The 25,904-nt window shown below is 54.7% G+C and overlaps 5 protein-coding genes across 5 annotated transcripts; 2 read left to right on the plus strand and 3 right to left on the minus strand.

Moving 5' to 3' along the window:
• Nucleotides 1-653: 653 nt before the first annotated feature.
• Nucleotides 654-2,937, plus strand: SPBR_05672 (acetoacetyl-CoA synthetase; the record flags this gene model as incomplete). Its single annotated transcript, XM_040763935.1, has 2 exons — nucleotides 654-829; nucleotides 870-2,937. 2 exons carry the CDS (start codon nucleotides 654-656, stop codon nucleotides 2,935-2,937), a joined length of 2,244 nt encoding a protein of 747 aa, XP_040622393.1.
• A 319-nt stretch (nucleotides 2,938-3,256) lies between these two features.
• SPBR_05623 (cell division protein) lies at nucleotides 3,257-5,893 on the minus strand (the record flags this gene model as incomplete). Its single annotated transcript, XM_040763886.1, has 1 exon — nucleotides 3,257-5,893. The coding sequence occupies one exon, from the start codon at nucleotides 5,891-5,893 to the stop codon at nucleotides 3,257-3,259; it is 2,637 nt and encodes an 878-aa protein (XP_040622394.1).
• A 675-nt stretch (nucleotides 5,894-6,568) lies between these two features.
• Nucleotides 6,569-7,438, minus strand: SPBR_06126 (Nucleolar protein 16; the record flags this gene model as incomplete). Its single annotated transcript, XM_040764388.1, has 1 exon — nucleotides 6,569-7,438. The coding sequence occupies one exon, from the start codon at nucleotides 7,436-7,438 to the stop codon at nucleotides 6,569-6,571; it is 870 nt and encodes a 289-aa protein (XP_040622395.1).
• Nucleotides 7,439-7,875: 437 nt separating this feature from the next.
• On the minus strand, nucleotides 7,876-9,363 carry SPBR_05899 (FAD dependent oxidoreductase superfamily; the record flags this gene model as incomplete). The annotated part of the gene is made up of 1 exon (XM_040764162.1): nucleotides 7,876-9,363. The coding sequence occupies one exon, from the start codon at nucleotides 9,361-9,363 to the stop codon at nucleotides 7,876-7,878; it is 1,488 nt and encodes a 495-aa protein (XP_040622396.1).
• Nucleotides 9,364-11,168: 1,805 nt separating this feature from the next.
• Nucleotides 11,169-11,821, plus strand: SPBR_06195 (glutathione peroxidase; the record flags this gene model as incomplete). The annotated part of the gene is made up of 2 exons (XM_040764457.1): nucleotides 11,169-11,208; nucleotides 11,295-11,821. 2 exons carry the CDS (start codon nucleotides 11,169-11,171, stop codon nucleotides 11,819-11,821), a joined length of 567 nt encoding a protein of 188 aa, XP_040622397.1.
• Nucleotides 11,822-25,904: the final 14,083 nt, after the last annotated feature.

Here is a 25,904-nt window from a genome sequence, read left to right on the forward strand (position 1 = left end):
TGAAACCCGGCCTAGAGCTGTTACGTTTGTATTCTCCAGGCCGAGGTTCAGGTCAGGCCCACGTCCAAGTCCACACTTGTCGTGGGGAAAGAGTGGAAAAACCGATGCACTGTTGGAGAAAACCCGGGGGAAGTGCGATCAAGGCGCCTTCCCCTCTGCGACAATTCGGCATGCCGTAAACGGAAGGGTCGTAAAAAGAGGGCAAGGGCGACATGGATCCGAGAAGGAAAATGGGAAAGAGCAATCGCTTTTCAAAAGGAGGTGACCTTCCTGGAGGAATGCAAAAATTCAAAATGTGTAAAAGCCTCCTTTCCAAACAAAAACACAGTCTCTCCAACTGACTGCGACGATACGGATTCCCTCCCACTCTGTTTACTCAACTGCCGACAACGACAGATCAAGACCAATCTGCCGTCCGTCGTCAACAGCGTGCCCCGCAACCTCAGGCAGGAGTCCTCCCTGGGACGTCCTTCAGCTGTGGTGAAACCAACATCGCTGTCGTCCTTATCTCGCTTTGGTCGTCCAGTTTTTGTCTCTAAAGAAACTCCTGGGGTCCTCTCATTGTCTCCTAGCATTCTCCTCAGCTTCTCGAATCCCTTCTTTTTTCTCGAATCCGATCTTACTCTAAAACGGTGACCGCAGGTCGAGCAGCCATGGCTGTTTCACAGACCCAGGCGTTGCCGCGAAAGCTCTGGGAGCACCCTGATCCTACGAGTACGGAGATGTACAAGTTTCTGCAGAAGATCAACAGCAAGCATGCGTTACATCTCAAGGTTCGTGCCGCAAATCTACCAATTTCTCCCACCATCGGCTGGAAGCGTCGTATCGAGTAACTAATATGCGTGCCAGACGTTTTCCGAGCTCCACAGGTTCTCAGTTGAGCGCCGCTCCGACTTCTGGTCCATGCTCTTTGACGACGCCAACCTGATCCATGAGGGCACCTACCGTCGCGTCGTTGACGAGGCCCTGCCCATCGACGCCGTGCCGCGCTGGTTCGACGGCGTGCGCCTCAACTTTGCCGAGAACATGCTCTACACGCGCTCACGGGCCCCAGGCGCCAGTCCCAGCGCCACCACGACCGTTGGCAAGGAGGACGACCGCATCGCCGTCACCGAGGTTCGCGAGGGTGACGCCCGGGAGCATACGTGCCATGTGACGTGGAGCGAGCTGCGCCGTCGGGCCGCTCAGCTGGCTGCTGCCATGGCTACGCATGCCGGTGTGAAGCGCGGCGACCGTGTCGTTGTGGTTGGTGCCAACAGTGTCGAGACGTTGCTCGTGTGGCTGGCTACCTGCTGGCTCGGCGGCCTTTTCAGCAGCAGCTCGACGGACATGGGTGCCAGGGGCATTCTGCAGCGCACTGTGCAGGTCAACCCCAAGCTGCTGTTTATGGACGACGTGGCCGTCTACAACGGCAAGACGACGGACCTGCGCCCCAAGATGAAGCAGGTAGTGAGCGGCCTGCGTGCCGAATGCAGCGCCTTTGCGGGTGCCATTGCCATCCCGCGCTTCACAGATCCGCGGGACGTGACAGACCTAGATGCTACCCGCTGGACTGATTTTGTGGGCACGGCCGTGGACCTCCCGCCGCCGCCGTTTGCCCGTGTCGACTTTGCCGACCCATTCCTGATCTGCTTCTCGTCGGGCACCACCGGCACCCCCAAAGCCATTGTCCACTCTGTGGGCGGCCTGCTGATCAACTACTACAAAGAGGCCATCTTACATGAGGGGATGAGCCCAGACTCTGTCACGATGCAGTTTACCACTGTCGGCTGGATCATGTACGTCGCAACGGTCGGTGTGCTCGTTTTTGGCTGCCGCACTGTGCTGTACGACGGCTCACCCTTCCAGCCGGACCCAGCCGTCCTCGTCCGCCTCGCGGCTCGAGAGCGTGTCACAAAGCTCGGCCTTAGTCCCCGCTGGATGCTCGAGATGGTCCGCCACAACATTGCGCCCCGTGACATCGCCGACCTGTCTGCCCTCCGCGTCGTCACATGCACCGGCATGGTGCTCTCCCAGGAGCTGCAGAACTGGTTCTACGACACCGGCTTTGGGCCCAAGGTGCATCTAGCCAACATTTCGGGAGGTACTGACATTGCCGGCTGCTTCGGCATCTGCAACCCGCTGACGCCAGTGTATGTGGGAGGTGCCCAGGGCCAGAGTCTGGGTGTTGATGTGCGCCTGTTTGACACGACATCGGACGTCGAGAGCAAGGACTCCGCGTATTTCAAGGGTGTCCAAGTGCCCAGCGGCGAGCCCGGCGAACTCGTGGCGGTGAAAGCCTTCCCCAACATCCCCTGCTTCTTTTGGAACGACAAGGGCAGCGGCCGCGTCGAGATGGATGCCAAGGGCACCATGGTCCTGCGCACCGACCGTGCTGCTGCACCCGAGGGCTCGCGCTACCACGATGCCTATTTTGGCCGGTTCCGGCACGTCTGGGCCCATGGGGACTTCTGTTCGATCCACCCAGTCACTGGTGCTCTGGACTTTTTGGGCCGCGCCGACGGCGTGCTCAACCCGTCCGGCGTGCGATTCGGGTCGGCCGAGGTCTATGCCGTGCTCGAGCGCAACTTTTCCGACCGTGTGGCTGACTCGCTGTGTGTGGGCCAGCGACGGCCCGGCCGCGATGGCGATGAGTCGGTCCTTTTGTTCCTGCTGATGCGCCCCGGACAAATTCTGGACGCGAAACTGGAGACCGACGTCCGCGGCGCCATTGCACGCGACCTGTCGAAGCGTCATGTGCCCAAGTACATCTTCACAACGCCGGCCATCCCGACGACGATCAACATGAAAAAGGTCGAGCTGCCAGTCAAGCGCATTGTGTCGGGCGAGCGCATCACGCCGAGCGGTACGCTGGCAAACCCGGAAAGTCTCGACTACTTCTACCCTTTTGCCGAAATCGAGCAAGTCGTGGGCAAACAGTCCAAGGCGAAGCTGTAACGGGCTTGCGAATCGACGAGAGCAATCAATTTCCGCACCATATGCAGCCAATATAGCTTCATTTTGGGTTCATAAAATAAACTAGATATTATGTGATGTCCCTGTTTCCGTCGTGACCGCAATGCAATGTTGATTATCCCATGTTTCCTTTAGACGCCGGGTGTCCACATGTCGTCCGTTTCTTGTTCGTCGTAAATGCTCTTCCTGTCCATGCATGTCCTGTCGTAATGCTACCAAGTGATGCAACAGTAGCTCCCGCTCAAACAAAAGTCGTTATGGCATTAAACGCAGTACCCACCCCTGTATATGTGCGGCCCCATTATTCACCACCACCACCATCACCGTCGCCTGGATGTGCGCCAGATCCACCTCCACCCCTGGCAGCTGCCGCTTCATGTACTGCTCGCCGGGCCTCAGCAGCGGCCGAGCGCATCTGTCGCTGCTGCTGTGCCGACATATAGTGGCTGCGCGCCGCTCTCTGTTGCCGGTGCCGAACCGCCCCGTCGTTACCTTCGGAGGAGCCTGCTGCACCGTCAACACCCCCTGGATCGCCGCCCTCCATGATGCCCTCCATCAAGCCTGTGGAAGCGGATTCGTCACCATCACCTGTTGCGCCGAGGCTGTTCCCTTTTCCCTTGCTCTTTCGCTTTTGCTTCAGCCGGGTGGCGCGCGCTGCCGCCGCGGGCCCACCGCCGACGGCATCGACCAGTTGCTGCCGTGCTGCCAGGCGCTTTTGGAGCAGGTCGTTTTCGAAGCTGGCCGCCGTGGCCGCGTCCATATCGTCGTCCACGGCTGCCTCGAAACCGCCACCCAGGCCTTGGCCCATGTCTATATCATGGCCGAGGCTGTTTTCCTGGTCGTCTGTGCTGCCAGGCATGCCGCCGGAACCACCAGCACCAGCACCCGTGCCGAGACCGCCAGCTGAGCCGCTGTTACCGCCCGCAAGCTGCAGCACATTGTTACTGACTGACATCTCAAAGAGCGCCTTGTTAAGCAGATCGGTGGCAATGGGATCCTGCGGCCGAATGGCCAGCGCCTCGTGCAGCACGACAGCCGCCTCGTCTGGGCGGCCCCGCTCGAGCAGGATAAGGCCCTTGGCCGAAAAGACGGCCGAATTCTTGCCGCCCAGCCGCAGAACCTCGTCAAACTGGGCCAGAGCCTCGCGGAACAGCCGCATACGCCGGTAGGCATGACCGAGGTTGATGCGCGCACTAAGCCATGCCTGCGGGTCACAGTCCATGTCGTCGGCCACCTCGAGAGCCTTGCGGAACAGCGTGGCGGCGTCCTTGGCCCGGTCCTGGTGGTAGCACACGACACCCATCTCATTGAGCAGCAACGGGTCCTCACGGCACAGACTATAGGCCGTCTTCAAAAACTCCTCGGCCACGGTCATGTTGTTCATGGCGTGGTGCTGCATGCCCAAGAAGACTTGCGGCAGGTGCGTGCCCGTGAAGAGACGAGCGGCTGTCGAGTAGGCAGAGATAGCCTGGTCGTGCTCGCCCTCGGCGGCAAAGGTGTGCGCAAAACCGATCCACGCCGGGCCGTAGTGGGCATCCATCATGCTGGCCTTGCTAAAGTAGCGGCGCGCCTCGGCGATGCGGTCCGTGGCAAAGTAGTAGACGCCCACAGCCAACCATGTACAAGGCTCTTCGGGGTGCTGGTCGGCCAGGTCGTGGGCCACGAGGAACAGCACGTTTTTCATGCGCAGCTCAAAGAGACATGCCAGGTGCAGCGGGTAGGCGCCAAAGTTGTAACGATCCTCCTCGAGCACGGCACTCGTGAGGGCCAGCGCGTCTTCGTAGCGGCACTGTGTGTAGGCCAGGTCGGCACGTGCCAGCAGCAGGTCCGCGTTGTTGCCCAGGCGGTAGTGTGAGGCGAGGGACTCGGCCGCAGCTGCGAACGTTTCCGGGTTCCGGTACTTGGACAGGCGCGTGCTGTACAGCATCCGGGTGAAGTCGGCCGCCTCTTGGACGGTGTCTTCGGCGGATGTGCTGCCGTTTTCGCTGGCGGCGAGAGGGCTCATGGCAATGCTGTCAAAGTTGAGCGACTCGAGGAACTCCCACTCCTCGTCCGGTGCCATCAGCTGGTTCTTGGTGAGCTGTTGGAAGGCCTCAAAGCACTGCACATCGATGCGCACGGCGTCCTTGTAGCACTCCTTGGCTCGGTCAAAGACGTTTTGCTTGGCGTAGCAGATGCCGCGCAGGTAGCACATGCCTGCCTCGTAGCGCCGGTTAGATGCCTCAGCGGCAGCCACGGCTGCGGCGGCTGCGGCGGAGGCTGCTGCTGCTGCTTCTGCCGCCGCCGCTGCCGCAGCAGCAGCCGCTTCTGCCTCGATGCTGGCCTCGCGTTCCCTCCGCCGGCTCTCCAACGACGACCCAGCCCCAGCCCGGTCTCCTCGGTCTGGGGCACCACCAATGGACCGGCTGTTAGCATGGCCTTTTGCTGTTGTCGACGACTTGCTTCCTGCTCCAAATGCTGTTGACTTCTTGCCACCGTGGTTCCCTGGCGGGTTGGCTGGGCCGCTCCCTGCTCCTCGTTCGCTGCTAGGATTGATGTTGCTACTGCTGGCAGCAGTGTGCACCTTCTCGCCACCACCGCTGCCGCTGCCCGCAGCACCCGCTCCGCTCGGCGCTTTCCGCTTGTTCGCCGACGTCGGGATCAGGTGTGTCGGGTTTCGCTCGCCAAGGACAGCGAGCGCGTCGTCGAAGCGACTCTGCTTGATTAGGCAGTGGGCGGCGAGGTAGCGGCACGACGCGTTGCGGGCAATCAGGTCGGACTTGGACAACAGGGCCTGGGCACGGGTATAGTTGCCCATGGCAAAGTGAACCTGGGCGAGCCAAAAGGCATCTTCGTCGGCCCCCGTCAGGGCAAGGAGCTTGTCGCCGATGAAGATGGCCGAGTCGTACTGGGCTTTGTTGAGCGCGTCCTGGCGCCAGTCGCGCAGGAAAGGCTCCATGAGCGGTGGTCGTCGTCACGGAGGGGAGGTGTCGAAAGGTGTCAGGATATCAAATGTATGTAGAAGGCGTCGCGATGCGGCGAGAGCGACGTCGTGAGGGGAGTTGGTCGTGAGGTCAAAATTAACGTGGCGATAGACGGTTTGTTGACTTTTGGCGGCAAGCTTACTGATTTTGGGCAATGACGGCAGGCAAGAGTATCAATTGGCAACAGCGACGCGTCTCCACAGGCTCTGCAGTGTGCCTGCCGTTTGTGTTCGCTGGCATTTAGCGCCTTGCGACGCCGCTAACGGCGGCTGCACCTGCCACTACTCAGAGCGTCGAGCCTTGCGCGTTGTTTCATAAGAGGAAGGAGCACTCTCGTCGCATTCACAAAATAAAATATTTATAAATTTAATTAAAAAAAAAAAAAAAAAAAAAAAAAAAAAAAAAAAACCGTAACCACACGTTTACAACACAGAGTTGACAATGGTTTCAACGCAAAGAGTGCATAGACAATATGACTTGTAAATTTTTTCCAAAGAATTGTAAAATATGCACGGCCCTTGCCCGAGAAGAACAAATCTAGCCAACGAACAAGGGACACAATAACGCCTTGCGCCGCGTGAACTATGCAGGTGACAACAATGAAGACAGAATAATGAAATCGGGAGACAAACGGAACGCTTTTTGATCGCCTATACCTTCACACCCACAGCACCGCCCTCGGCCCGGAAGGTAGCCAGCCGCCGCCGAATGTCGTTGGCGGTCCGCTGGAAAGGATTGCGCCGGCGGTCAAAGGCCATGGCGGCCAGGGTCGAGTCGCTGGGATCAGTCTCGCCGTAGTGGTCAACGAGGGTCTGGAGCCAGGCGCGCTCGGCCTGGCTCTGGTGGCGGACGTGCTTGGGGCCGACGGGCCGGTTGGCAAGGTGCTCGAGGGCGGCCACGACGGGCGTCGCAGGCTTCCCTGTCGTATCGCCCGTCTTGCCCTTCTTTCCCTTCTTCGGCGCATCTTCGATGCCGCCCCACTCCTCGTATGTCGTGGCGGCGGCCTCGGCAGCCTCGGCCGCGTCGGCTTCCTCGTCGTCCTCGAGGTCGTTCAGCAGGTCGTTCAGGGGGTTGTGGGCGGGTGCGGCGTCGCCGAGGACACGCACGATGCGGCCACGGGCGTCGCGCTCGACACGGACTTCGCGGATGGTGTTCGAAGACGAAGAAACAGCGGAGGATGAGGCATTGGCAGGCGCTTTGCGCTTGTCGCCCAGAATCTCATTGGCCGTCTTGTTAAAGGGGTCGATGTAGTGCTCGATGCGGGCGTCGGTTTTGGAGTTGGCAGCGGCGCGCTCCTTGACGGCGTCGGTGCCCAGACGCTCGATACCACCAGTTGGGACCTTGAGGCGATTCATGAGGCCAAGCCGGCGGTAGTTTTGCGACAGAGTCTGTTCCTTGTCCCAGTTCTCAGCAATGATGGCGTTGCCCGTGGGGTTCACCGGGCGCCGGCGGTTGTTGGACTGCTTGACGACGGGCCGCGAGGACCGCGCCTTGCGTTTTTGGCGGACCGAACGACCCATTCTGTGTGCGGCGAGGTGGACGTTGATCGATAGGGAAGGAGGACAGTCGCCAAACGAAGCAAAGCGTGTGCGTGCCGAGTTGTTGATACGATAAATGTCTCGGTGGGCAGAAAAACGTATTGAAAGAGCAAAATTGGCGGATCCCGAACAGAAAGGCTGGCTCGCTCGCTCGCTCTCGCAATTTTTTTTGTTATCGCAGTGCTTATCGACACGTGGGGTTATCGATAAAGAATTGGGCCCACTTCCGCTGTATTAGTACGAAACAACGTGGAGAGTGCAGTATGATGTATGTCGTATTACTGTTGTAAATTAGGTTCAGACTACAGAATATGCTGTCGTCGCTCAATATGCACTAAATTTTGGCTGTAAGGAGTACATTGTATGCTATCTCGTCCTATTCGTATGCCGTCCGTTCGAGTGTTTTCTATCCAGTCCTCCTAGACTTTGAATTTTCGCGGATCGAATTTGGACACGTCGGCACTCGTGGCCTTGCCGTCCAGCAACATCTCGGCCATCAGGCACCCCGTCGCCGGACCGTTCTGGATTCCCCAGCACGTGTGGCCCGCGGCCACCCAGAGGCCGGGCGTATGCGTGGGGCCGATCAGCGGCGCCCGCTCGTCGCCGAAGCGGATGTGGCGCGGGAGGTAGCACGCTTGGGTGGCCTTGACGGGCGCCACAGCCAGCGCGGGGCTAATCGTGCTGACGTAGGCGACGAGATCGGCGCACTGCCGGTCGTCGACCTGGACCAGGTCGGCGGTGGCGGGTAGCGGCACGCTCGAGTCGGGCTCGCCGCAGGCATAGACTTCGCCAAAGGGGCGCGCATAGATTTCCGGGTCGACACGGCCCCGGTGGCGGCGGCGCTTCTGGCCGGCCTGCAGGCGGTACTCGGGTATGTAGGTCGAGGGCAGGCCGACGTCGGTGAAGACGGCGTAGGCAGAGACGTCAGCCTCCCAAACGACGCTGTGGGCGCGCAGGCCCTCGATTTTCGCTCGTGGCAGGACAACGCCGGTCCACGGCCCTGCGGCGACGACAACATCTGTGATGTCGTCGAGGGTCTGCGTTGTGTGGGAGGCGGTGCGATCACGGTACTCGACAGTGTGCTTTGCGGTCGCTCCATCGTCGCCTGTGGACGCAATCTTGGTCACGTGTGCATTGAGGCGGATGTCAACGCCGCGCTCGGCGGCCAGCGCGGCCATGGAAGTGGTAAAGTGGAAGGGATGGACCTGGGCGGTGTCGTAGGCACCAGGCACGCCCATCTGATCATAGGTCTGGACAACGGCCGGATCGATCCAGTCGAGGTCGGGTGGTAGCACCGTAGGGGACAGGAGACGGGCCGCGTGCTCGTCCTGCTTCGGCAGCTTCTCCCAGTCCTTTTGCGCTTCAGGCTGTGCCTCTGGCTGTGCCTCGGACTGTGCTTCGGTATTCGTCTTTGGTGCGTCCGTTATGTTCCTTTCGGGGGCCGCTTCTTTCGTATCAGCATCGCTGTTCTGTCCCTTGGTCTCTTTGGCCGCCGCGGTTTCAGCTGCTCGCCGGACCAAGTCGTCTTGGCTCACCTCCGCCTGAACGTGACCGCATCCAACCCGCCGGTAGCCCCAGCGCTGGGCGCCGCCATGCTCGTCGGCCAGCTCGCAGTGCAGGCGATAGGAGAGCGGGACAAGCTCTTCGGGGTAGGCCCAGAGACCCAGCAGCCCGCCGGCCTTGCCCGAGGCACCAGCAGCAATGGTGGGCGTGGCCTCCAGCAAGGTGATTTGGTGCTGGTCGCGGTCGTAGCGAGGGTGTCGCGTCAGAAAGTAGGCTGTCGTGGAACCAATGACGCCGCCGCCCACAATGACAATGTGTCGTCGCCGATCTTGTGGCGGCTGTGGCGGCTGTGGCAGTTGTGGCGTGCCGTCTGCAGGGGTGTCGACTGCTGTTGGGACGGCCATGTCGTCCTATTGACAGGCGAGTCGTCTGGACCAAGGACGTCCTGCAGTCGAGTCCTACTAGTAGTTCAGATTGTTAGTCGGTTCTGGACGTCTTGGGTCGTCTGCTGTTTGCTGGTCTCAGCACGTTGTACAGAGAGCGTCGTCGTGTAATTGACGTAGTCGGGTCGATGACGAAATGGGAGGGAAGACGTCAGCAAAGTGTGGGGAGTGGGTTTGAGGCGCGCAAGTGCCGGAGGCGGGCAAACGGGCGGGGATGTGCACCTAGAGCCTCGTCTGAGCTTACGAAGTATGACACGGGAAGGCGCGAGGGATGGAAGGCACCAGGGATGGAAGGCACCTATCGATCGCGGAACAGGAAGGCGCAAACCGTGTCGAACGGAAGGCTTTGATGTGGCAGAAGTCTGATGACTAACCCGTGACACTGCACAGCACAACATTGATTTCACATGGCTTGCAGGGCTGAAGTGAGCTAGACGCTCCCGACAAGATGATCACCTCTAGGGTATGCCCTTCAGGTCGGCCTGTATCAAGCGATGTTGCACACAGGTGCCTGAGTTGGCCGTTTGAACTTGACAGGGCATACGACAAATCATAGAACTGATCCAAAAATAAAATAAAAAATAAAATAAAATATAAAATAAAAAAACAATTACATTCCTCGGCTTGATTCCATAGCGACATCGCCGGCCACAGTACACGGCCGACGGAGCAATTCAGCGATCCGTTAAGCGAGCAAGTCAGACAGCCGCGGCTCGTCCAGCCACGCAACCCGATTCCAAATACCAAAATGTGGAACCACTGGAGCTCTTTCGATGCTTGACAGGATCGGGCCAATTGCTGTTCCATACATGAGAAACTACCCTGGATCACGTCACTGACGGTCGGACCTGTCACGTCCCGACAGCTTCAGGTGAGGGGCAACTCCGTGCTTCTCAGTGTTCTTGTCGGTCGTGCGAGTTTGTGTCGCCGCATTGTGTGTTAATAGCGTCGTCGTCGACTGAGTCGCAACATTTTGTTGAGTCGCTCCTGCTGAACATGTCATAGAACAACGCCGCTTCCAGCGCTTAGGTACGGAAATGCACAACGCTTCAAGGCCAGGATCTCTCCGCACACACAAGCTCCATCGCCACTTCCCAAACTCGGCAGAGAGGCGATGAAACACGTTGTGGCTCGCAACATCTGGAAGGAGCGACCGAGACAAAACGATAGCAGGACGGTCTCCCGGCCAAACAGGACACAGGAAGCCCACAATTGCTTGTCGTTTGGTATTATTCTTCAGCGATTTGGAAAAGGACAAGGCGCCCTCCGAGGAGCGATTTGCCTCCCTTCTTCCGTCGTCAAATTGGTGGCATGTGCGCCGCCCAACCGGGCTAGCTGGGAATAGTAGGATGCGAGGAAGGTGGACTAGCTGCTGGGTCCGCGATTGCCTCGTCCTGGCACGTAATTGTTCTCTACTTGGATGCGCAAAATAGGCAGTGGGGAAAGACAAGACACGGAAGGAAGGAGAGAAGACGACGAAGAGGAGAAAAAGGGAAAGAGCTGCCGGCGTCGCAATTCCACAGGGTCCGTCGCCAAGATTACTAAATATCGGAAGCGGGCCACAGGGGCAGGCGGCGAAAAAGGAAAAAGGGAAAAGTGTAAAAGAAAGTCGCTGCCCGCCATCATGTCGCAACCGTTTGTTTCGACTTGTCTTGCGACAAACCAAACCTACTCACTTGCACAACCGTCTGCTACCTACCAACTCTACATCTCCATATCTCCCGGCAACATTTTTATCGCCTCTGAACAACCATAGAAACACCACAATGGCCGGCAAGTCGTTTTACGATTTCAAGCCTCTCGACAGTAAGTACATTTGTTTTGTTATTTTGTTGTAGACCTCGCTTCGCGTTGGTCCTCTCTTTCGCGCGATGCTGACTCAACATACCCAGAGACCGGCAAGGAGCTTGACCTGCACAAATTCGAGGGCAAGGTCGTCCTGGTTGTCAACACGGCATCCAAGTGTGGCTTCACGCCGCAGTACGCCGGCCTCGAGAAGCTCTACAAGAGCCTGCGCGCCAGCTACGGCGACGAGGTTGAGTTCCTCGGGTTTCCGTGCAACCAGTTCGGCGGGCAAGAGCCGGGCTCCAACGACGACATCCAGAGCTTCTGCCAGATCAACTACGGCGTCTCGTTCCCCATCCTGTCCAAGATTGACGTCAACGGCGACGACGCGGCGCCGCTGTACAGCTGGCTCAAGGACTCCAAGTCGGGCCTGCTGGGCCTCAAGCGCATCAAGTGGAACTTTGAAAAGTTCCTGGTCGGCCGCGACGGCGCCGTCATTGAGCGCTGGGCCAGCACGACCAAGCCCGAGGCGCTGGAGAAGCCGATTGTCGATGCCCTGGGCGGCAAGCCCACGGCCGCCCCCACGAAGACGGAGGAGCCCGCCGCTGCCCCGGCCGCCACGGCAACGGCATGACTGTCCGGTGACGACAAGGGAAAGTTGTGAGACTTGCGGCGGGGCGCGGGGGGTGTATTAATAGGGGCGAGGTTGAACTTTCCCCTGGGGCCTAAAGAATGATACCAACCTTGGCATAATATTATCTGGCATTTCTTCTTGGATTGTTTGCCTTGCTTTCTCCACGGGGCGGCAGCGGTATGGAGAGCAATTGCGTCCGCGTTCGTCGACTGTGTTCTCTGGCTCGTAGTACGCTTCTTGGATACTACACCGCGTTTTTGTTTGTTTCAGGGTAGAGGAATGAACTAAGATTGTTCACTTCCCTTCCACCATCGTCTCACCATTTCGACGGATCTGAATCAGACTTGCTTACGTCCAATCCGGAGTTCAGCCATCGCGCTCCGGTGGAGCAGGATTTATTCAAGGGCCGATCCGCTGGGCCCTCCCACCGGTTGCATCCGCCGTGAGCTGAAGCAAGTCTGCGATTTATGGGTAGAGTTTTTGTAGGTGACACTATCAGGTGGTATGACAGGAATAGGCTCAGGTTATACTGACAACTCAGTGCCTCACAATGTCCCGTCAGTCGTGATACTTGCCTGCGGTGTCTCTTGACGCTCGATTTACCATGTGATTCAGCGCCTGGTTAGTTGATGTGAAGCAGTGGATTTTTGTACAATATTTTACACAGTACGTACGCGCGAAACCCTTCCCTTGTCTTCTTACATGGACAAATTTCTTCTTAAAAATGGAACTGCTATCTGGTTCTTGGAGGGCTGTGCTAATATCGTATTAAGCGGTAGATATCCCGGTATGCAAACGTTAATTAAAATTGACAATTCTTGTATTTTTTCAGCACATGTTTATTTACCTCATTTTTTTTATAAACAGGTTTCTATTTTTAACAAAGCCACACCTCTCATCATAACTTGCCTGCCTTTACAGGTCACGTCTCAACCCGGCCCTCGCCATGAAGGTTTGTTTAAGTGGATGCTTTCCTGTCGTGTCGTCGTGATAGAAAAATGGGTTTGAGATTCTACATCATGTTCACCTCTTCGACTGATTCTAATTTTGGAAGCCACCGTCGGTCTGCGGCACTGCTCTGGGGGTGTGCGCGATAAGAGACCCTTACGTATCCCGTTCTGTTACAAGGCCGTGTTTTATTTTTATCGGTGATCCTGCCGAGTAACGACTGGCCGAGACCACAGTCACCCTTCACGGGTAGCAATATCAATACGATTATGTAAATACGGCAAGGATGATGTGTTTGGACAGTTTGTGGGGAACATGCGAAACAAGTCGTCCCAATAAATTACGGTGCAAAATAGAAGCACCTCACGGGATGGTCATTGTCCATTCGGCACGGGACGGCAGCAGTCTGACGAGGTAGAAGGCAGAGTGCAGAGTGCAGCATGGGGGTCACGGGATTTACCAGCAGAGCCGTCGACTGTTCAATGCCAGCCAGCTCGGCTGGTTATCCGAGACGTAGAGGTGTGGGTGCAAAGTTGGATGTTGGATGGTGTGAGTTGAATATAATAAACAAATAAAATAAAGAATAAAGACATTTTTTTTTTTTAAAAAAAGACACAGAGCAACACAGTACAGCACAAACAGCCATTCTGGTATTTCCCGACACCGCCTTGGTTCATTTCTACATCGTATATTCTTTCAGCATAAATGAAGTTCCCTCCTCTACCAGGTTTCGCTGTTGGTCCTATGCCCACGCCCCTCCACAAAACAAGAATATAGCCTTCAACGTTGACAGAAATTGGCCGAGACCAGCAGCACAGCCTAGGGTCATAGAGCGCTGTCCACGTATGCACACCATCCGCGTGGCGGGAGAAATAGATTAAAATGACGACAGGACGGTCGTCTGGCAGAAACAGAAAAGGAAGCGGACAGAAACCGCTCAGCCAGGAGTGTGGGGTTTAATATAGCCGGAGAAGACGAGGAGAAGGACGAGGAAGAGGCATGTGACGCTGTAATGTTGGTCACGTTGGTCACGTTGGTCCTGTTCGCCGTACGTCGTCATTCTCTCTCTCTCTCTGCCTCGCTCTCTCTCCCTTATCTTGTTTAGATTGACCACCGCCTCGCGGTTTCTCTTCTCTCTATCCATGGCACCTTATTCGCCTGTTGCTGCCAGCTGCCAACGTCCCATGGCCCCTGTTGGCTGTCTCATCTGCTGTGCACTTGTGTGTGGTGCAAGTCTGTTGGTCACAGCAGGTCTGTTTTGCAGATGATGTCGTTCTTGTCGCTCTCCTCCGTCCGTATGTGATCAGAATACTGTCGTATTGCATGCGTTTCTTTTCTTTCCTCCTTTCCTATTCTTGCTCGACTCCATGCCACTGGTCGGAGAGGCACTTGGCCCAATATCCCGCTCCCTAATTGGGGGTCGGTGCGCCTCTCGTGATGTGCAAGGACTTTACAGTGTCGCCAACTCGCCGACGATATTGCCTCACGAGCCTTGATCCTTGCATCTCGTGGATGCTTTGCACAATCCAACAGGGTCTTTTGTAAAGTCATCTTGTATCGTCTTGTATCGTCCTCCTGATGGTTTCTTTCTCGTGTCCTTTTGCCGACGCGGCCGCCGGATCAGCAATATAATAGCCCACGCAGCCGAAATGACATCATTGTGCGTTGGTCGAGCACGCACCCCCAACGACCGCAATCTAGGCGATAAGGGAAAAGAAAACAAAGTCCCTCTTTGTACAAAATGTTGTACTTCTCTTCCCCCGGTGCAAGGCTGTGGGTTGCCATCGTGATGCTTGCCGCATGCATCGCACTTCTCAGAATGTCCGGGTCTTGTGCCGAGTTGCTCGTGTCCGGATGCCACTTGGTCCATGAATGTCCAACATTCGTCCGCTATGACGAGTGAAGCTGGCGTCATTGTCCTGCGCTTGTTTCTGGATTCGTCTTCGGCCCAGCGCTTGCCGGGCAATGTTGACAGGACGCGTAGCCTGGAAGCATCACCAACTTCGTCACCAACGATGTGGCCCGCTGAAATGGATCCTTCCGTGGCCGTTCCACCATATGTCCAGATCCCCTTCTCGTCAACCCTTTCGACGATATCCATAAGGCTCCAGGTGCTGGGACAGCAGATGGGGCGAATGCAGGCTAAGCGAGAGGCACAACACGGCCTAAGAATATATTGCCATTCTTTTTTCTTTTTCTTTTTTTTCTTCTTTTTTTGCTTTCCTTTCTCGCGCCCTGTCCATCTCCGTCACTGCCCGTCCCTGACCTCTCGCACAGGACGAGTGTACACGGCCCAGCCTCGAAGGCTCCTAGAAATCCTCCTGCAATCCTCTCCACTAGGCTGATGCAGAATAGATTAAATACGCAAGGGCGTGATGTCGGGCGTGAGAACGGGCATGATGGCGGGAGTGGTGTCGGGCAATATGCCATCAAGGGACGCCGAGTTGTAACCAGGAAACTCGTCCAGGGCGTCATGGCGTCATGGCGTCAGGGAGTTGCGGTGGCAACGCGTCAAGGCGTCGCTGGGAAAGGAAAGGAAACGTTTGGTTTGGTCCAAATAAAGTGCAGGAGTCAGCAATATACGATTTCCAGAGAACGCATAAAGACAGGACGACTGACGGTTGGACGACAACACGGGATGGGCAGGACGTGACCGGTCCGTTGCGTCGCTTCGCACTGCCTCGTTGTCCTTTGTCTTTGTCTTTCCAACTCGCGTCTTCAGTCTTCCGTCTTCCATCGTTTGTATCTCTCGCTTGAGTGCAGTTGGCTTCATTTATTTTTCTCCCGAAATGCGAAATGCGAAATGCGAAATGCAACCGCCGATGTTCGGCGGAGGCCCTTGCGCCCCTTTTCTCTCTGTCCTAAATCTCCTCTTCCCGATGCCCTCTGACCAGGACCGTGGGACTCTGCTGATCGATGGTGAAGCCGCTGTAAACAAAAGTACGAGGCGACGCGTGACGGGAGACGGCAATCTATTTCTCGCCACAGTTCCTGCCGCCGTCTGGTCATCTCCCGCTCTTCGTTTCGTTCCGGCGAGACCCTTTTTCTGCTTTTCTGTCTGGGGTAAACGAGCCGGGCCATGGGCTGGAGAGGGTCGAGCAGGACCCTGCACATTGTGGGAGGTTGTCTGGTCAGGATGAAGGCGTTTGTCGTTTGAGGCTCTGGTTTCTTTTGATTATCGTCAGCGGAAGGCAAAGACAGAAAGGCAGGGACAACGGCGAGAGGCAGAAAAAAAAACAGAAGCTGTGTTCGCAACAAAACAGAGACGGCTGTGCCGCAGGTTAAATACCCTTGACCTGCGTCTACTCTTTTCGCTCGTCATCGTCATCGTCCTGTTCTTTCTGTCGCCGCCGCCCCTTTGCGATCCTTCTCTCGATCGCTCGTCTACGCACGACATCGGGAGCATGAGACACTGCAGCTGAGGTAGTATTGTCCCATGGTATCATGGCCACACTGCTGTCCTCCTTGATAAGGTGCCGAGCTCCAGGACGATGAAAGACGCATGCCACGGTCTTCCCATGAGGGTAGACGAAGAGAAAATCAACAAAAAATGAAAAAGAATTAATATCAGAATCCCCCCACGACGAAGAGAGACGGTCATGACCTCAGCCACCTGTCAAAAGCCCTCAAGCCCTCAACCGCTCATCGTCAACCATGGCTCGACAGAAAAAAGTAGCATCAAGCAATCAAATCCGGGGCACGACGCATCACCACATACTCGTCGTGCGACATCCACAGGACCAAAGAGGAAGCCACAGAGGGAGGACCCATCCTTTTTGGGTGTCCCATACCCACCTTGAGCTTCTACCTTTTGCCTTTTGCCTTTTACCTTCTGCCTTCTGCCTTTTGCCTTCTGCCCCTTTGAACGTCTGCCAGTCCAATGGTTGCCTTGCCGTCCCATCCTGATCCTGTGCAGCCCCGGAGCAGCAGCTAGGCACATGTGATGAGACTGTGCGCCGTTGTGCATGCATACGACGTGCAGAGGTGCGCTGCAGCAACAAGCAAGATACCGACGGAACTGGACCAGGCTGGGCACTGGGCCTCTCAGCCTTTTTTTTTCTGCTTTGCCTTGTGGACATTGACCGTTGGATGGATCCCGCAAAGCCCTGAGCGGCACTTTCCCCGGCACTCTTCCGTAACCGTCGGCCCCCTTTGGCCACGGCGGGATGTGGACTCGAAGCGGAGCCTGGCTGGCTGCCTGTGTACGGAGTAAACCGTGTCTGACGTTGTCACGATGCCCGTGACATCCTCGGTCGTCCTTTGATTCTTTCTTGCATTGCTTGCTTAGTTGTCGATCGTCATGACCCTTGCTATCGCAGCCAAGAGTTTCGGTTTCCTCGAGTTTGCGCCTCGTGCTTTACCGAGGGTACTGACCGGTCAAGAGGAGATTTTGTCGAGCACGCTTCGTCGGTCGAGCCACGACAACGTCTACATCTTATTTACCCCCCTTTGTATGTCCTCCTGCCTTGTGGGGTGCTGCCAAACCAAATTGCGAGTGCGCCATGCGGACTGAGACTGCTTTGGTGTTTTGGATCTAGACCAGCAAAGGCAACTGGCAACTGGCAAAGTGGATGAAGAGTGGAGGCGTGTCGGTGGGCAAGGCGTGGAATATATACAAAGTACAAAGTGCGTTTGTTAATGAAAAAGTGTAATCTATTTGTGTGTGCGCGTGCAGCTGCAGACGAGGGCGTGCAATGTCTCATGCAGACCGTCGACGCATCGTACGTTTTGCGAGCTTCAAAGTACTTCGTACGGAGGAGTCCTTTGTATTTTGGGCTTTATCTCGTGTCTTCCCCGCAAAGATGCCTCTGTTTCGTCGACCCAGGCGATGCATTCACGCGAAATAGATAAACAAGGTCCATAAGTGAAAGGAGTGCGTAATGGAAACGAGATATGCAAAGGGGGTGACGAGATGATCTCCACCCTGGATGGCTCTCGTGTATCACTCACGAACATCACTCATTCGCCTCAACGGTGTCGACATCGAGCCTCGTATTGTGTCTGTTTGGTGGCATCAGCCAACAGGACAAAGGATCAAATGAACCAAGAGTAGCCTTCTCGCGTTGCCCTGTCCAAACTTTATTGTTTACCAACCGTCTCGTCCTGGGCCGTTGATTGGGTAGTATTGCCTGTAGGAAGGCTGAGCAGCATCCCGCAGCATCCCGTAGCATCCCTCCCACCGCAGCAGCCGTCTTCGACTCGTAATTGCCAGGTTCTGGACTAACTGCGGGATCAGAGCTCTGCGAGGGAGGATCCGTGAGGAGGTAATACGGAATACAGCCGCCGCTCTGGCCGTCCATCGTAAAGCAGACAGGGCAAACACAATCCTCAATCATACTCTGCATCTCACGCCCATCCCCGCGTCTGAAACACGTCTTTGTGTATCGTACTTCTCCCCTGGCATGTGAGCATGTGAAGCGACTATCGACAAGGCAGAGGCTGGCCAAAATGGGGAGCAGAGGCCACACGACTGAGGCAGAATGTATTCTGTACCCATACTGGACATCTTGGAGGTCATTGAAGAGGGGAAGGAGGCAAAGGTCAGGGCGTGCATCCTCCTCTACGCTGTACTTACACTCCCGTAAACGACAGACAACGTGTTTAGAGCGCGACGATCGGGATTACGCATTTGTATTATTTTATTTGGCGTTGTATAGTTTGTCTGGTCTTGCCCGGTCTTTTTCTGTTTCCTTATTTCAGTTATCAAATTTGCCCCATTTCAACCCCCGGTTGTTCCCTTACCGTTCTCCTGCCGTCCCGCTGCTCGTCCACAATTCGGATGGTTGTCCGGTGTCTGTTTTCCTTTTTTTTTTTTTTTTTTTTTTTTTTTTTTTTTTCTTCCTCTCCGTAAATCACAAGCACGGTTTATTCGTAGACATACAGTATCTCTTCAGCGATGGCCTGCTCTTCAGGAGGCAGTCTCCGGCACCGGTGCAATCGCTCCTCCGGCGTCCAATGCTAGGAACTCACTTGTATACTTTACTCGCGAAAGCCGTACTGTTCGAGGCATTTGCTTTCATATTGCAGAGTAGTTTTGAGTTGTTGTGTCTTCTCCAGCAGACTCGCTCCGCTTCACGTTTTCGTTTCTTTACGACCCTTTACGGCGCACTGACAATCCGTGTTCCCACGGTTGCATTGACCAAGAAGAGAACCACAGGTGGCAAAAGCCAGAGAGCAGCACAAAATTATGAGAAACAAAGGAATTAATTACGTCGTAGTCACAGAGTTCGTTGTACTAAACTACGACCTGTAAAACAGGTAGGAAACACTTGCTACGATGGACAGGCAGGAGAAAGACGAGGTCGAGATTGCCCATTTCATTGGCGGACTTTGTGTTTGCAAGGAGAATCCTCATAAAGGGGGGAACGGATCTCGGGGGGGGAAGTTCAGTGTCTAAGAAAAAAGACTGGTGGCTTCCGCTGGAGGGTTGTTCGGATTGACCAAAACGGGCGCCCGGCCGAGCCAGTCTGTCAGTGCACTGCAGAGACCAGCAGGGGTTGAATTAGTGGCCGCGGAGCTCAAGGAGGCCACTGACGCATACCAAAAAAAAAAACATGAAGAATAAAGACAAATAAAAACAAAAAGACACTAAAATAAGCCATATAAATTAAATCAAAATTTAAATACAAAATTGCTCTCTCCTCACCAAAAGGGGAATTGTGGAGATCATTGTAACGTTTCATGCGACGATAAAATCAGGTACTTTTTTATTTTGTGCGCGCGCACCCAGAGGACGAACACCCTGCACCGTCTGGTCCGATCTTTATCGTCTTTATCTTTGCGACATCAGCACCCAACACTCCCACCTCCGTTGTCAAGACAAAGTGAAGGACAATGGATCCATGTCAAGACCATACAAGATATATCGTATTTCGTATCTTGCACAATGCATCAGACGTCGTAGACAGATGCGGGCGACTGTTATCATCTTATCATTGCGTTTGAAAGCTGTGGAACGGCCAAAGTCAAGCGCATTACCCGGGCAGCATAGCCCTAAAACGATGGCAGCCCAAGGACAACAGACAACTTGCCAGGAACGACACTGCACCATCAATACGTAACAGAAAAAAAGAGATTCTAGCGTACGGAGTACTTTCTGTCACGGGCAGCTTGGCTGCTTGTTTCCTCATCCCAGACTTGGCCAAGTTGGGCCCGTTGGGGGCTGCTTGGGGTTGCTTTTGGCGTCACAGTGGCGTTGAACCGTTGCGACCGCCGGGAAAACTTGGTAGCAGGAAGCAGGAAGCAGAAAGGGAAGCAGGGAGGCTCGGACGCGCCAGAAAAGGCCCGAAACAAAGACGGGAGTCGGTGAGGGGAACCAAAGAGGAGGTGAAGACGAGAAGAGATGGGAGACAAGGCGACAAGGAGACAAGGAGAGGGAACGACGGCAAGATAAAAGATACAAATGGCGAGACGATAACAACACCACATCTCGTATCCGGAGGACCTTGAGTGCCATGGACAGCCTTCCACGTCGCACATCGCCTATTGCCGTTTATCCCTTTGCTGTTATCGCTTTCTCATGAACCGCAAACTGCAATGTGTCAAGAATGTGGACAAAATACATCTAGAGAACAGTACTTGAGCATCATTGGTTGCTCATTTCGCCGTTCCTTTTGTCCTCGGATATTCGAATCGCTGCCAATCACAACGCCGCTCGTCACGTTAAGAGCCGGGATTGTCACAAGCCACAAGATCAAGCGACATGGGCCTAGAAGCCATGGAATACGAAAAAGAAAAGACCCAAAGAGGAGAAACTCAAGAAAAGTGCAAAGTATGCACACATGAATGACCACGACAACGTACGTAAAGACAAAGCAAGAGACGAATGACCACTCCTGACTGGCCTTGGTTTCGGTGCAAAACTACCGGACAAAGGACGGACAGGTGTAAATAATAAAAGGCCCTCTCCAAGAAAGAAGGGTACAAGCAGGTACAGCGAGGTTTAGCGGGCCTTGGTAGCCCGACCTCCCCCTGGTCGTGTCCTCTTACTGGCGTTGGCTGTTGCAAAGAACTTGCAAGCGGGCAGTTCATCTATTGGCGCAATCAGACGGCGGCAACTTTTGGTCCTCCCTTCTGTGCCAAGGACGGAGAAAAAGAACAAGAGGAAGATCATCTGTCTGTAAAATGGCTGGGCCAAGACACAAAACGAGCAACGGCGGATGTTGGGATGGCGGTCTGAAGGGAGAGAAAACAGAAAAACGGAAAACCACACTCACAGTACTCTGGGGAAGCTGGGAAGGCCAAATAGGTTGCAAACAAGCACGGCACTTTGTCTCCGAGACAGAAGGTCTCAAGGTCAGTGCGACTCCATAGATATTTAGGGCTTGTTGCCTGCTGGCGTGTTGTACTGACTTGAAATGTCTTGTAGAACCTCGCCCTTGACGGAGTGCTCCGTGTACTTCATGCTTTCGAGGTCGATATTCCATTGTGTTTCGTACTGCAAGGTCTATGGAGTATATATTCCGTAATTAGCCCGCCGGTTCGTTTTGTCGGAGAATGTTTTTCGGAAGAGCCTTGGGGCCAGTGTCGTCGATCACTTGCGCTTATTTCTGCATCTGCATTTGCTTTTGCTTTTGCTGCTTGTGTCGTGCTCTGTTGTCGAGCTTGTCTCCCTCGTTTTTATGGGTCACCTCTCTTTGCCGCCGCAGCCAACTTCCTCAACGTCGCCTTGGACGGCACTGGCGGGAGAGAGAGGAGAGAGGGGACAAACGGATGAACAGACAGTCGACGTCCTTCCCTCCCCTCTTCGCGTCTCCTCTTGAGCCTCTGTCGTCCGTCTTTGCCCCGAGCGCTCCTGCCGACAGGGAAAAGGGACGAAATGCAGCGCCGTGCATTTGTCTCGATGACAAGGTGGTTGGGTATTTTGTTTTCCAGTCCTGTTGCGTTGGGTTGGGTGTACGACACATTTTCCCTCCCTCCCTCCATTTGAGATTAACCATGCATGCGTACCCGCACGCCACAGGCGCTCACACCCAGAGTCAGGGGGGACGGTGGATGGCGGATGACGGATGACGGAACGGTTGATGCCATCACATTGCGTCTTCGGATTTGCCCCTGTTTTTTGGTGTTTCTTTCTGTTTCTTTTCTGGCGTGACTCGTATTCCTCAGTCAAACGCATTCATCATGCCGGTGGCTCTCATTGAATTGGCAGCCTAAGTCGCATCCATCACCGACTTGAGTTTGCTCTGCGTGGAATGAACCGCAGACAATTGCGATTCTCGTGGAACAACGCCAAACGCCGAGAACCCCCCACTCATGCATATCTTGCGTCAACCGACAAGGGCTGGCCTGGCCGCGCCTGGTTTGGCCTGAGTGAGTGTTGTCCGATTGCGAGTGTGCCCTCTCTATTTCGTGTGAAAGTAAACAGACGGTATTTCGGAGACGTCGCATGTCTGGAAGGTTTGACGGCTGCTGGCTGCTGGCCGGCCCTGTCCTTTATCACCAGGTGCTCCTCAGTCAATGCCCTTTCTGAACGTCCCCCTCGATACACCCCTCCTCCCCTGGCTCCCTTGTCAAAACCAAGCCAACCAATGGGACGTGAGAGGAGACCGCCTTTAGTCAGTCGTCTTGCGACAGATCTGACCACCCACCTCCAAAAACAAGGACAGCACGCAAACAGCAGGCAAAAGCGGTGCTATTCCCCTCCCTTACTCTCATTGTGGTGACGTCCTCGAGATTCCGTGGAAGTCGAACCAGCCAACGCCTGATTCTGAGTTGTTGTCTCCCGCGCCCCGTCTTGAAATCATGAGACATAACTCATCCGTCATCCGTCATCCGTCATCCGTCATCAGATCGTCCTGTCAACAACGCGAGAGGCGAGATGGTAGGTGAGACGCCAAAAGTCTAAATCATAACTTCAGAGGCGGCGAGCGGCCGGACCGCCGGAACCGAAATCGTGAGACTGTGCACGCCATACATTTCTAATCCTATGCGGAGCAGTGCAGTTCCAAAACATCCGGCCAAGCCAGCCGGGCAGGCTGCAAAAGGACGATGTTTTCGCGATATTTTCCAGTTCTCACCGTCTCGAGTGAATGCTGCGGGTGAGTTTCTTGTATTCGCGCGGAGACACGCAAAAAGACAAGAAAGGTTCGACAGGCTAGGGCGAGACAAATCGACAAAGAGATATGCGGGTCAAGCAGCGACCACTAAGGAGGAATGGGGGGAGGGAAAAGCTTCCATGCAGACTTCTTCGGGCCTTCTAGCGCCCTAGTCGAGGGTGTGGGAAGAAAAAAATCGAAAGGATTGGATGGGAAAGATGGGCAGTCCTTGCACCAGTGGCGGCGGCGGCGGCGGTGACGGATTTTTCTGTTTTTTTTTCTGTTAGCTGTCCATGTCCACCCATGTACTTGTAATGCTGCATGATGAGATGATCTAGCGCTGAGGGGAGAACATAACAAAAGGAGACAAAATGACCGTCGGCCAGTAGAAATCCCAGATGAAATCCCGATCTCGAATGTTCGCCGTTTGGAATTGCAGGCACAAGATAAAAGAGCAGACCAAAAGATATGATGCTGGGCTTCCTATCGGCTGATTGAGCGGCGCTGGCCGGGACTTTCCTCTCTATCTCTCTCTTGCGTCGTTTTCGGGAAGTTTCTCTCCCTGGTCTAGCGATTGCAGCATCTTCGTTGGGCCTTGGGTCTAAGACTTTGGCCGCGAGGCTAAGTGGATTTGGGCAGCATCCGGAGCCGAATCTGATTCTTTTGGACCACTCCGTCGTCAGAGCGTCGCGACTGATACGAACTGCCAACAAAGCCATCGTCTTGTGTCCGGTCGAGTGTGTTTCTGCCTCGTAGAGTTTTTAACCAGACGTTGAACGACGGTGAGCTACAGGGAAAGGGGCCAAAAAAGAAATGAAAAAAGAGAAAGGAAAAAAGAAGGCACAAACAGAACTGAACAATGGACAAGATACAAGGCGGTGTTGAACAAAACAATGCTCAATGGTCTTTAGGCGGTAGCAAGGGCAGTTCGCATCAAAGCCTTGAACCCTGTCCGGTTCCCCACGTCTCGACAGGGGATGCAGTACTCACCTCTCTCATTCGTCAAGGTGTAGAGACGCGGACTAGGCTAGTGTGCGACCAATTCGTTTCCTTTCAACTGTTCTTTGTCCGGGTCCATCGAGCTACTGTAACAAGATGCAATTCCCAACATGCAAAGTGAAGTATATGGTCTTCATAAGAGAGGAGCATATAGGCGAAGCACATTGCTGAACGAGTTTACTTTCCCTATCCCTGGTCGCGATCGAGTGTGGTCGGTGTGGTCAGCGCACGGCGTTACTTGCAGAGTGCTTTGTTTAGGTCAGCGTCATGCAGGTTAACGTATTTGGTGTCCTTGGGTGCCGAGGCTCCTCTTCTGGGTTTGGCTTGTGAAGACAGTGAGACCATTTTTGCAAGGCTGCAAAACATAATCATCAAAAAAGTAATACGCCCCCACGATCAAAAGCTCAGACGCAAAGGTCAAGCAAAAGAAAGACCCATGCCGCTTGAGTGATTGAGATTCTGGCATCTGTTTTTCAGTCGAAAAAAAAGCACAGGCCGTGTTGTAGATGTCGATTCGGTGAAGAATGGGGGGAGTCAAAACATTGAAAAGGGGGGGTGTATGGGGACGCTTGTTCGAATAAACGCTTGAGTTGAAAGAGAATAGCCCCGGCAAACATGGTACAACGCACGTCCATTTCATTCGTACTTTCGTAGAGAACAAAGGTACCCAGCGGTACGTCGTACGTCGCACTCAGTCCTCTGTTTCTTGTCTGAAGTGGTCTAATGTACGGAACCGTTTAGCGTCTGAAGGGGGGCTCGTTGTGCACCGGCGAGACATGATCGACATTGGGACGAGCCTGACCCTGGTTCGAAGTTCTGAGTCGACGGCATTGAGAAAGCGAAATGAACGCCAAAGAACAACAAGTGGTGGTCGTTGAGGTGGATTGGCTGAGCCGAAGAAGAGTGATAATTACTGAATACAGTACAAGACATCGGGAATAAGCAAACATTAACTGGCGCAGTGTCGGACGGTCCGACAACACAAAGTTTGAAAGGACGGATACTTCACAGATGTTAACACAACGAACCGCGGAAAGTGAGGGGAAGCACAGCGGGGAGTAGGATGCCTTGTTCCACACGGCATCCACTTAAATGCAGAAGTGTCAGGGACGAGAGGAGCAACATACTTTTGAGAGGCACGAAGGGATAGGTCTGTATGAAGACGCATTTTCAATAGTGAAGCTAACCCGACAGTTGCTTTGATGGACGTGACGCTCTCCGAGCTTCGTCGTCAAGTGACCGAGTTGTTGTGCTCACCCCTCCCCGCTACACCTGATATGCCTTTGTTTCTGTTGTAATGGTGGCTTTGTGGTGTATCGGGGATCTCAGCTATCAGGGATCGCCACCAAAATTAAGAGGCACGGGACGAGAGCTGCAAACCCACCAAACCTTAAAACCAGGAATAGAAATAGGACCTGCTGATATGGGAAGATACACTCATGCCAAAGAGGATTGGCAATGGTGGGCCAAGGGACGGGTGAGGTCACACTCGCGAGGGCAGGCGAGAAGAGCAAGACTGCGAGCGGCTCAATTTTAGAAACTCTGAAGGCGGTCAATTTATTTATACAGGGTTGCGAGCGAAGATTGGGACGGATTTTGGTGATATGTCGACTGGCATATTGATGTGCTTCCCGTGTTGACTTTCTGAGTCCGAAACAGTGGTTTGTTGATAGTAACGTTCTTTTTATATCTTCAGATTCGATATCGCCAGTGCGTTTCCTTCTTTAATTAGAAGGTGGGTTGTCGTTATGGCCTCGCTTTGTGCCGCCCGCCCTCTTTGGCGTGTCGAACTGTGATGGAGATACCATGCCTTCAATCTTCGCGGGAGCACAGTATGGCGCAGCATGTAAAAGCGAACTGGCGAATAAGCTGGCTTTGGCTATACCTGCGAAATTCTGTCGACGATGTGTCACCGTCGATGATGATAAATGTGCGTCCTGCCTCATGCATGCACCATTTCGGCTTTTCGAGGCTTTTCAAGGCGTAAACGAATGCACTGTAGGGGATACGTGCCAAAACAGGACACCTGCAAAGCTAACAACAGACAACACACCGCCGAGAACACCATTCAACAACGCCCATCCTAGCTGTTCGGGGGC

Source organism: Sporothrix brasiliensis (genome assembly GCF_000820605.1).
Source record: "Sporothrix brasiliensis 5110 chromosome Unknown Cont15, whole genome shotgun sequence".
Lineage (NCBI taxonomy): Eukaryota > Fungi > Ascomycota > Sordariomycetes > Ophiostomatales > Ophiostomataceae > Sporothrix > Sporothrix brasiliensis.